Consider the following 12095-nt stretch of genomic DNA (forward strand, 5'->3'; position numbering starts at 1 on the left):
GTGGATAAGTGTTGCCTTTGTTATTATGCTTTAATAGGATATTAAAACGTTTTGAACATAGTTTAGGCATAATTCTTGGACAAGGCACTTATTATTTTAATGCACCAAAGGGAAATATTTTGCATTGTGGTGAAGCAGGGCACTGGAGGCAAAATTGTCCTAATTAAGTATCCGACTTCCAAGTGCTAAGGTGTGTATTTTTCCTTTCTAGTTAAAACATGTTTAGTGGTGATCCCACAAGTTTTTGGTGTATGAATTAAGGGTCCACTGATCATATTTGCTAGGGGTGTCAAAAATTACCGGGAAATCGGGGACCCGGTTCCGGTTTCGGTTTGAAAAATCCAAAAACCGGGTACCCTGGTTCCAGTACCCGGTTTTTGGTACTCGGTTTTTACCGGAAAACCGGGAACCAGGTTTTCATTTTATATATATATATATATATTATGCTACGTTGAAATTTTCAGACAGTCAGTTTGGAGAGTAGGAAAAATGGAAAACAAAGAAATATATTGTTTTAATATTTATATACATATATATTTATTGTTGATAGTTTATATTTATTGTTATATTATTTATATATATTGTTACTTTAGTGTATAATATTAACATCTAAACAAGATTTGATGGAATTCTGATGTTGGGTTTATTGGGTTGATTGTAGTAGTTGTTCATTTTCTGATGTTGGGGTCTTAAGCATCTGGAAATTTGGTCAATTGGGTCACTTATTTGATGCCTTTCTTTGCATAAATTTTGGTTCTTACAATTTCTTAGGCTCACAATGAAATAGACTGTTTGAATATATATATATATATATATATATATATATATATATATAAAGTATTTATTGTTGGTAGTTTATATTTGTTGTTGTAATAATTATTTAGAACAATCACAACAAAGCTCCTTTAATTTAGACAAAAAGACTAATAAATTTTTTTTTTAAAAAAAAAGAGTCAACTTATGAAGAAAAAAAAAATGGGCTTATTTTAGGCTCAATACCTGAAATAAGCCAAAATAAAAAAATAAAAAAATAAAATTCTTAAAAAACCAGTTATACCGGACCGGGTAAAACCGGAACCGGCCGGTAACCGGAGTTCCAGTTCCGGTTCTGGTTTCTCAAAACAAAACAAAAGTAAAACAAATAATATTTTAATGTTATAGGAAATATAAAGGGAAGTTATTGTGGAGTGTATTTGAATAGAAAGGCAAAAAGTAGTTTGGTTCCCTAAACTTAAAGAAAATGACGAGGAAGCTGTTGGGAATGCTCTTAACTTACAAGTCAAACTATCGGTTGATCAGTTGCTAACCAAATCAAATGTCAATCACTGAGAGTTTGACTATAAGAGCGTTGCGGAATATAAGATCTCATCTCATTAATCCAACCTCTAAAATCTTATGACGTTGCTAACCTCCCTAAAGTATTGCCTGTGTTGATGAATTAGGATCCTCTCTATTTCAAATGAACTGAATAATATCTAGTTAATTATAATGGAAATGCGTTTTTATTCACTCAAAAAGTGAAAAGACAAAAATACCTCTCCACTATAACTAACTGTATATTATTCAATTCATTTTGAATGGAAAGAATCCTTTTCTTGTCGATTCAAGTTGGTCCTATATATATATATATATATTCACCGTTTCTGCGTGTACCTCTTCTTCTCATCTCATCTCTAAAGCAATCCATTAAGCTTATCTCCCACTTAAAAAAAAAAAAAAAAAATGGAGAATCAAACACTCACCGGATTGTTGACAAGTGCCGCCAGAGAGTTCGCATCACGGCGAGCCCTCTCGGTCTCAAGCAAGTTGGATTTGACGTACGCTCGCCTCCAAGAACTCATCGAAAGTGCCGCCACTCGGCTTGTCGCTGCTGGTGTAAGCGTCGGAGATGTCGTGGCGCTCGTTTTCCCCAACACCGTCGAGGTTTTGTTCATTCTGATGAATTCTCTCGTCTTCTTTTTTTTTTTTTTTCTTTGCTTTTATAATTATGTCTTTGGAGGTTGAGAAACGTCGAAAAAAAAAAAAAAAAAAAAAAAAAAAAGGAGCATAAAATTTGGGGCTTGTTCATTGGTTGACTGAGTTTCCAAAGAAGCCTAAAATTCTGAGGTTCTTTTAGATTTTTTTATTTATATCGAAATTCGTTTTAGTCATCATTTCATTTTCCTCTAATTTGTTTCAACCGGAAATAATTTGTTTATTTATTTGGTATTTGCGATTGCAGTTTGTTATAATGTTTTTGGCGGTAATCCGAGCGAGAGCCACGGCTGCGCCGCTCAACCCAGCCTACACATCAGAGGAGTTCGAGTTCTACCTAGCTGATTCAGAGTCCAAGTTCTTATTAACCTCAAAAGAAGGAAACGACCCAGCTCAAGCCGCGGCTTCAAAGCTTAAAATCTCACACGTCACAGCCGCGCTCTCCGAAGCCGACACCGAGCTCGCTCTGTTGCTAACTCAGTCTGATTCGGACCCCAACTCGCTCACCAACCACCCGGCCGACGTGTCCCTCTTCCTCCACACGTCAGGCACCACGAGCCGGCCCAAGGGTGTCCCCCTGACGCAGCTCAACTTGGCCTCGTCGGTGCTAAACATCAGGTCAGTCTACAAACTCACCGAGTCGGACTCGACCGTGTTAGTCCTCCCACTCTTCCACGTCCACGGGCTCATAGCCGGGTTGCTGAGCTCACTCGGAGCCGGAGCCGCCGTGGTTCTCCCCGCCTCGGGCCGATTCTCGGCTTCAACGTTTTGGTCAGACATGCACAAATATAAGGCCACGTGGTATACCGCAGTGCCGACAATCCATCAAATCATATTGGATCGGCACTTGGGTAACCCGGAATCTGAATACCCGAAGCTCAGGTTCATCCGGAGCTGTAGCGCGTCTCTGGCGCCAGCCATACTGAGCAAGCTGGAGGAGGCGTTCGGGGCTCCAGTAGTGGAGGCGTACGCGATGACAGAGGCAGCCCATCTGATGGCGTCGAACCTGCTACCTGAGGACGGCCCGCATATGCCCGGGTCGGTGGGAATTCCGGTTGGTCAAGAAATGACGGTGTTGGATGAGAATGGGGTGACTCAAGAGGTTGAGATAAGCGGGGAGGTGTGTACAAGGGGACCAAATGTGGCCATGGGTTACAAAAATAACCCGTAGGCTAACAAGACCGCTTTTCGGTTTGGGTGGTTTCACACGGGCGATCTCGGGTACTTTGATTCAAACGGGTATTTGCATCTTGTTGGCCGGATCAAGGAGCTGATTAATCGTGGGGGTAAATTTTTCGAGATTTCTCTATAATATTACTCCAATATCATGATGATTATTATTATTATAATTGCAGGGGAGAAAATATCACCGATTGAGGTGGATGCAGTACTTTTGTCTCATCCTGAAATTGCTCAAGGAGTTGCCTTCGGGGTCCCTGATGACAAATACGACGAAGAGGTAATAAGATTAACAAGTAGTACAGTCCTTTTTTTTTTTGTTTCTTTTATTTTATTGATGTTGTTGTTGTGTTCATCAACCCAAAAGAGAATTTACGTGAAGCCGTTGACAGTGGCATGCACGTACATGTCACTGTTTGTTTGTTGATAATTGATATGGCCTCATCACCCATGGCCATGGTGTAATGGAATGTTGGAAACGTACGCCAGAAACAGCATCTATGACAAAAAGAGATATTTTGGCCCATAAAAATTTTAAGTGGTAAGAGGCTGTAAGTTTTATTCATAGTTGTTGTAATTTTATCTATTGATGGAACTTGTGGCCTATTGCCACTATAGGCTTTTATGGCTCTACCCATTGATGAGGCCTATAATCTATTATTACCTAAAATTTTTATGGTCCAAAAATAATTTTTTTATTTCACTGTAGCATTTCGCATAACAAAATAATTGTTTGTAGGTTTGTGATAAAAAAAAATTAAAAAAAGGTTGTTTATATGTTTGTGATTCCACCGTTATAAAATATGCATAAACGACAAAAACAATGATAATAAAATAATTTAGATATTAAGAATTAAAAAATCATCACTATCCTAAAGTACCCTCTTTGTTTGAGTGGAGGAGGACGAAGAATACAAATTTGCCTTGTGGAAAAAAGTAGATGAGTCATCATCATCAGTGTCCTCCACGTCAAGTCGGTGGAGAAAAGAAAATGCTAAAGGCTCAACTTTTTTGCCCAATAAAAGTCTAATTTTTGCTTTATTTTTTTTTAAAAAAAAAACAAAATAAAAAATAGAAAAAATGTTTGAAGCAACTCTATCTAATTTTGGCCTTTCTTTTATTTAGTATTTTTTTTTTAAATGAAAAATGGTATTTTTCTTCATAATAATGACATTTTCTTAAAACAAATGACATTATTATGAAAAAAATACCATTTTTTATTTTTTAAAAAATACCAAATAAAAGAAAGACAAAAAATAAATAGGGTTGCTTCAGACATTTTTTTTCATTTTTTATTATTATTTTTTTAAAAAAAAAAAAATAAGGCAAAAGTTTGACTTTTGTTGAGAAAAAAAGTTGGATCCCTATCATGCCTCGTGGAAAAATGTTAGATTTTAAACAATTTTTAATATTGTGGGGTTCTATGCAAATGACTGTTAGTTTGAGGAGGCTTTTTTTATATTTTTCACTAATTATTATGTTAAAGCAAAGATATAATTTGTTTTGATTGTCTGGTTTGGTAATTAACAGATAAACTGTACAATCATACGAAGAGAAGGATCAGAGATTGACGAGGCAGAGGTACTGAGATTTTGCAAGAAGACTCTTGCTGGCTTCAAAGTCCCGAAAAAGGTATTTATAATTGATTCTCTCCCGAAGACGGCTACTGGGAAGATCCAACGGCGTTCTGTAGCGGAACACTTCCTCGCTCAAATCTCTACCGCTAAAGTCCCTAAGTTTGGAGCCTAGACAAACATTATCCATGCATCTACGTATCTTTGTCGTGTATGTTCAAACAAAAATAAAACCAAAAAAGAAAAAAAAAGGATTTCTCTACACATTTAATAAATAGATGAACAAATAAAAAATTATATATATTTCTTTTTTTAATTTTAAATAAACAAGATAATAAAGGGTAGATTGTGTTGCCTTGTATGATTATATACAATTTATCCCATTCATACGGGAAAAAAGATGTGATGTGTCGCACCCACTTGGCGTTCCGTGAGACCCTCCCAATTTTGGAATGTCAGTAACCAAAGATTTGGGCTTTCTCTCGAGTCTATGTGGCCAGACAAGTTCCAGTGGGATGACCTTTAGTTGATAAGATCCCATAGGCCTTCAATGAGGCCCAAGTGGGTCCTCGGAATATTGGGCCCTCCAAACAAAAAGACATACAATTAGGATTTGGATCATTTACACCTCATTGTAGCATTTCTGAATAACAAAACTCCCTAGCCTCCAACTCGGTCTATAAAAGCACACAAGAGTACTCTTCAAGCACAAACGCATGCATGAAGGGGTAGAATTAGGTGTGGCGTTGGGAGGTTGATATTTTTTTTTTTTGGTTGGAGAGATTAAGAGACTTATATAATTACAAAAGCACATAAATACATATAATCTCTTTATATGTGTTTCTGTGTGTTTATATAAAATAAAAGTATAGAAGTCTTACAAACACGCAATAGTATAAACAACTAACTAAACACGATCTATAGGGTTCAAGAAAAAATATACTTTTGAGTGTAGACCATTTTTCTTAACAATTCTCTATGCCTCAAATAATAATAATGTCAAATATTGGTAACTGATTGTTGGTTAAAAGCCACCTAAAGAACCCAACTATTTAGCTTTTCCTTTCACATATTCAATTAGAGTCCCAAACCAAATTGAGTTTTTGGTTAGAAGCGAACTAGAATATGGAGTGAAATTAAATAAATTGGGTATTTTAGGTATTTTAATGTTGAAAGAGGAGGCAAAACTAAAATAATAATAATAATAATAATTAAAAGAGGAATCAAATATTATTTTGGGGAGGTAAAACTAAAAATAAAAAAGAATTAAAATAGGACAAAAATATTATTTTGAGGGGACAAATCTATAAAATTTGTATACTTAAAGCAAATTTGTAAACATTTTGGAGGACATTCGTCCCTCCACCTTAGGCTTAGGTCCACCCCCCGCATGCATGCAATTGCAATTTATTCATCCCATCAAGGAATGTAACTTAATTCCAATTAGTTAAGATCTAACAACACATACTTGGTTTTTTGTCCTTTTTAACAAAGGAGAGATTTGGTGGGAATTGAGATGTAAACTCAGAAGTGAAACAGTTAGATGCATGGTTGTAAAATTGGGTTCAACGTTTCAAAAAAAAAAAAAAAAAGTGATGTTTTTGGAAAACGCCACTAAAATGGTAACACTATTCATGCGTCACCTTTTGTGCGTGAATAGCGAATCGTGACCGTTATGTTACTATTCAAACGTCTCAAATTTTGAAAATATTAACGCTCAAAGTTTGCGTTTACGGCTACCACTCACACCCAAAAACTTCAAAATTTCTCCTTCTTTCATCCACACACATAAAACTATATATATGTAAAAGCTGGGTTGCCACCGATTTGTTGCCAAATCGACAGCTACCCTTGGGGGAGAGGGTGGCCCGCGAGCCACCCTAGATGTCCCTGGGGGTGGGCTTTTGAGACACCCTTGGGCAGATCAAGGGTGGCTATTGGCACCACTATCTTTTTTTTTTTTTTTTTTTTAATTTAATTTTTTTTTTAAAAGAAAAATAATTTGATTTTTGGTTATATATATACATATTAAGAGTAGCGACATTTGAACAATGCAAAGTGTTACCTTTCAAAAAGGTGATGCCCATGTTCACACGTTGCCTTCTAAAAGGCGACATGTGAATAGTGCCAATGTCACCTTTTAGAAGGTAATGTGCACTATTCACACACCGCCTTCCAAAAAGTGACATTTGAGCTTAAATGTTGCCTTGTGAAAGGTGATGTTGGCACTATTCACATGTCGCCTTTCAAAAAGTGACATTTGGGCTTAAATGTCGCTTGACATTTTCACTGTTCACACGTCTCCAATTTTGAATCCAATCACAATGTTTAAGGTCATTTTGAAAATGTTGCTATGCAAACGTCACTACATCACTTTTGGTTTTTTTTTTTTTTTTGGGGGGGGGGTCGTTAAAACGTCACCTTTCTATTTTAGAGATTGGATAGTTCTTTTAACAAAATATATATTCAAAGGTGGCACAAAAGTTTATATGCTCGCTTTTTTGATAGTGATGGGAGTTCATAATATTATTTCTTCATAAGAATAAATAACTAAATTAAATCATGAGTACATGCAATGCAGTTTAATATAAATTACTCCAATGCGAAGATGTAGATGACAATTAAGATTACTTGTTTATGTTAATTAGATGACAGTTTTTCATTTCTTTCTGTCAAGAGGGAGATGACAAGTTGAATCTTTATTTTACTCTCAACTATTTTATATTCAAAAACAAAAAAAATGACCGGCGGTCCGGCACCGACGTAACTCTGGAAATAAAAAACTCTCAAATTTCTCTGATATTGTCAGAATTGATATTTTGAGGTGAATTGGGTTAACATATATCTGACACTTTCACAGGTATGACAATTTCCAAGATTAGAGTTCCACTGATCAAGTCAAAAATTATGGTTACAATAACTCGACACGTACTCACTACGAATTTAAAGGATTACGGTTGAAAAGTTTGACTCGTTTAATTAAATGTGTTGGGTTAAAGTTGACCTATATAATCTTATATTCGTGTTGACACGACTTGAACCTGACACACGACATAGTGGTAAACAATTTTTAACATGCATGACTCATAAATCCGACACAAACTCAATACAAAATTAATTAGAAGATTAAGGTTGAAAGGTTTGTTCCCTTTAATTAAAGTGTTCGAGTTAAATTATTTAACCTATATAATTTTAAATATGTCTCAATATAACCCGAACTCGACACACAAACATATATTATCACTCCTATACGCAATTATTAGGTCGATTGAAAGTCTTGCCATTCCTCATGTTTTATTAAACGGATATGCAAGTTACAAGAGTTGCTGACTGGAGCACTCTCTATTATTATTATTATTTTTTTTTTTTTCTTTTTTTGAGCTCTACTACATAATTGAAAACATTGAGAATAAAACCGAGTATTCCTTGCAACTTTTTTCCTCTAGCTGCGGCCGGCTCAATGGTAAGGCCTCCTACTTTATAAATACTTAAAAAAAATAATAATAATAATAAAGCTCTTTATATATACTAAAATTGTCAATAGAAAAAAACAAGAATATGAAAGGTCTAACGAGAGCATAGAAAAACAAAAAAAAAAAAAAAAAAGGTGATATGGCATATTTAAAAGATTCCAACTAAGGTGCCCGATTTTTAACCCCTAGAAAAGGGCTTTGTCAATTTTTAAGTTTGGTAAGCACTTAAATATCCAGGCAATATACAAATGCTACTGAGGTGTTTTGATTGTGGGAATCTCCACTAAGACGAAATATTAATTTTCTGGTAAAAAACAGAATGCTTTTCAATTTTCTTTTGATAGGTTTCGAAATTACTCATTTTGGTGTGAATGATTAATAGAAGTGTGATTTGTCTTTAATCTCGTTAATTAATGTTGACTGGTGTTATTAATATTGCTAATCTATAATCTCTTGCTAGTTGCTAGTTCTACAAATTAAAATGAGAATTGGTTGCCCTCATCGATGATTCAGCCATTGTGGCCATTATCAACCCAACCTTCAAGGGCGAGCTGCGAGCCTTTCCTAGATGGCAAATGATGTACATTCGCAGGGAATTAGGGAATCGAACTGCACATGCATTATCTAGAATTGCTACGTTGGGTGTGATAGATAAAAAATGGCTTGATCAGCCCCCTGCCCCTGCATGTATCAACGAGATTTTATTGATGGAGCAACCCTTTGAGTTGTTTAATGAGAAAGCATGATTTTATCAAAAAAAAAAAAAAAAGATTGATCCGATATTATGCTACACAATTGTCCAAGGTTCAAAATAAAATGGGATATATATATATGTTGTTCTTAATAGTAAAAATATTTCATGAAATCAAATTAAAAAAAAATTAATGATTGATTGAGTTTTTGGTAAATTAACCTTTCTATTTTGAATAAGATCTAAATAGAGAAAAAAAAAAAATGGAAACTTATAAAGAGAGAAGTTTGTAAAATTGAAGAATATTTTGGAAACTTTTATTCTTCTTAGCATTTAATTGTTTTTCCCAACAATAGAACGTTTATTAAGAATGTCGTTAATGTTTTTTAAATTTTCCTATCTACTGCTATCAATTTATTAAGCCTTATTAAAGCTGGAGATTTAATTCTCTTTTCTTTTTAATTACTTAATTACCATAATTAGGAGCCTTAAATAAAAAAAAAAATATTGACTATGTATAATTAGGCATTTAAATAATATTTTTGTGAAAAAAATCGTCATGAATATTCATTAATTGAATAGGTTATTAAATTGGGGGCGCTAGGCTGCTAGTTACCTAATGGTGTCCTAAACCCTAAATAGTTTATTGCGTTATTTCTTTCCTTTTTCACCCAAATATTTGTCAGAATATTAGCAAGCTTAAGGAAGAATCATAATAACCTAATTTGCCCAAATGGCTCCCCTCCATCTCAAATGAAATAGAGAGGATCCATCTCCCATCTTTCTAGGTTAAACAGCTTTTCACCATTGACAATGGCTTCTTCAATTTCTTCAAAATGGAGCAAAATTCAAAAAAATCACAGCCCTTCATCTCATGGAACCCTATACAAGTTGGTATCTATTTCAGGGCTGCTCATCTTTTTGTTCTGCATCTTTTTCTTAAACCCTCTCAGCAATTACCAACCTTTCAGTCGTCTCTTATCAACCTCCTCATGTCCCACTACTACTACTACTCCCAACTCTCCGACCAACATCAGCCACATTGTTTTTGGAATTGTCGGCGCCCTGAATACATGGAACTCCAGAAAACCATACGTTGAATCATGGTGGCGACCAAACATAACTCGGGGATATCTTTTCCTCGACAGACCACCGGGGCCGGAATTCCAACCATGGCCTTCAAATCTTCCTCCTCTTCGTGTCAGCGAGGATGTCAGGAAGATCCCAACATTACCGAAAACGGTGAAGCCAATTCCGGCTCGAATTGTGCGAGCAATAATTGAAGCGTTTAGGGAGGGAGATAAAAACGTGAGGTGGTATGTGATGGGAGATGACGATACAATTTTTTTTCTTGATAATTTAATTGGGGTTCTTGCAAAATACAACCATTCAAAGTACTACTATATTGGGTCGAATTCTGAGTCTGTTATGTCCAACATTGATTTCTCATTTGATATGGCTTTTGGTGGGGCTGGATATGCTCTGAGTTACCCTGTTGTGGAGGCATTGGCAGCCAAGTTAGACTCTTGTATTGAGAGAGATTCGCAGGAGCATTTCAGTGATTATATTTTGCACTCATGTTTGGCTGATTTAGGAGTTCATTTAACTCTCGAGAAAGGGTTTCACCAGGTAATTAATTGGCTGGAGTTTGGCTCATGATTTGATATAATTAATAGATATATTTTCTGATCCCTATATATGATTTACTATGTTGTATTTGATGCAGATCGATATGCGCAATGACACAACAGGTTTTCTATCAGCTCAGCCCCACACTCCTTTCCTCTCCTTCCACCACATTGACGCCATTGACCCAATCTTCCCCTCCATGAACCGTTTGGAAGCCATAAACCACCTCATGAAGGCGGCGAAAGTCGACCAATCCCGTCTTCTTCAACAAAGCATATGCTACCACAGGCCAACCAACTGGTCTTTCTCTTTCTCATGGGGCTACTCTGCTTATATCTATGAAAACATAATCCCTCGGAGCATTTTATGCAGACCCCTTGAGACATTTACAAAATGGAGGAGAGAGGCAAAGCCACCCTTCTACGTGTTCTACACCCGACCGCTCTCCAACGATCCCTGTCAAGCTCCCCATGTGTTTTTCTTTGATTCTATAGAGCGTGGTGAACAAGTTGTCACTACATATATTAGAAAATCGCCTCGAGGTTTACCAAATTGTTCATCCACTGGTAATCATTCAGCGGATGCAATCACCAAAATTAAGGTGATTTCACCAGCAACAACACGCCTTGAGGTGAGTGCATGCCCTCATTTCATTAAACACTCTTCAAGGGTTTTTTAAGGTTGTTTTGATTATTGACAACTGCAGTTTGTTTGTTTTGTTGAACAGGCTGGAGGAAGAGATTGTTGTGACATTGAATATGCGGATAGAACCAGTGTTACACAAGTCAAATACAGGCCTTGCTTGAAAAATGAAGTGATTGCCTAGTTACTCTAATATCAAATCTGGTTCTTGAATTCCGTTTTAATGTTCCACTTAATTCTCTAAATGAATTTTTTTATTGTTCCACTTAATTCTCCAAATGAATTTCTTTTTTCTCCTGACTCTGGAATACACTACCAGAAATACTTTTATATAGTAATACAAATCCAAATTTTTTTATTTATTTTTTAAGATGTCTACACGAGAGGGGAGGGGGATTCATATTAGTGACTTCCATTTCATGAGGCGTTGTCTTTAGTTGGAAATAATACAAATACAAATCCAAATCTTAAGCTCCATTTGTTTCGACATAAAATATTTTTAGGGAAGTTATTTTCAGAAAAATGTTTTCAACGGAATACATTTTTTGGCGTTTGAATGGAAAAATAGTCAAATATTGATGAAATTTCTATTCGAGCCTTATTTAAATTTGAATTCTTCTCTCTTTTGTTTTTTGTTTTTTGTTTTTTGTTTTTTGTTTTTTTTTTTGTTCAAAATTTCGTTATTTGCAAGCCTTATTTAAATTCAAGCCTTACAAAGTTCAATCCAAAATGCAAGCTACCATTCATAATCCTTGATTGAAGCTCCAATTTAATAAGCCCTCAATTAATGAATTCTAATCAAATGAGAAAAAACAGTAAATAAATTATTGAAGATGGAAAGTTTCCAAAGAATTTTATTTAATCACAAACTTTCTCTTTATAAATTTCCATTTTTCTATGTATTTGACTATTTTCCTATTCAAGCCTTATTTA

The 12095-nt window shown here is 35.4% G+C and overlaps 1 protein-coding gene and 1 pseudogene across 1 annotated transcript; both read left to right on the forward strand.

Annotated features, from left to right (window-relative positions):
- Nucleotides 1-1722: 1722 nt before the first annotated feature.
- On the forward strand, nucleotides 1723-4902 carry LOC132183202 (oxalate--CoA ligase-like; annotated as a pseudogene).
- A 4802-nt stretch (nucleotides 4903-9704) lies between these two features.
- On the forward strand, nucleotides 9705-11346 carry LOC132180561 (uncharacterized). Its single transcript, XM_059593433.2, has 3 exons — nucleotides 9705-10520; nucleotides 10618-11151; nucleotides 11248-11346. The coding sequence occupies exons 1-3, from the start codon at nucleotides 9705-9707 to the stop codon at nucleotides 11344-11346; spliced, it is 1449 nt and encodes a 482-aa protein (XP_059449416.2).
- Nucleotides 11347-12095: the final 749 nt, after the last annotated feature.

This window comes from Corylus avellana, chromosome 5, assembly GCF_965113065.1.
Source record: "Corylus avellana chromosome 5, dhCorAvel1.hap1.2, whole genome shotgun sequence".
Classification (NCBI taxonomy): Eukaryota; Viridiplantae; Streptophyta; class Magnoliopsida; order Fagales; family Betulaceae; genus Corylus; species Corylus avellana.

Coding starts and splice junctions, on each gene's coding strand:
- LOC132180561 (XM_059593433.2), top strand. CDS start 9,705: ATGGCTTCTTCAATTTCTTCAAAATGGAGCAAAATTCAAAAAAATCAC. Junction 10,521..10,617: donor TCGAGAAAGGGTTTCACCAG/GTAATTAATTGG, acceptor TATTTGATGCAG/ATCGATATGCGCAATGACAC. Junction 11,152..11,247: donor CAGCAACAACACGCCTTGAG/GTGAGTGCATGC, acceptor TTTGTTGAACAG/GCTGGAGGAAGAGATTGTTG.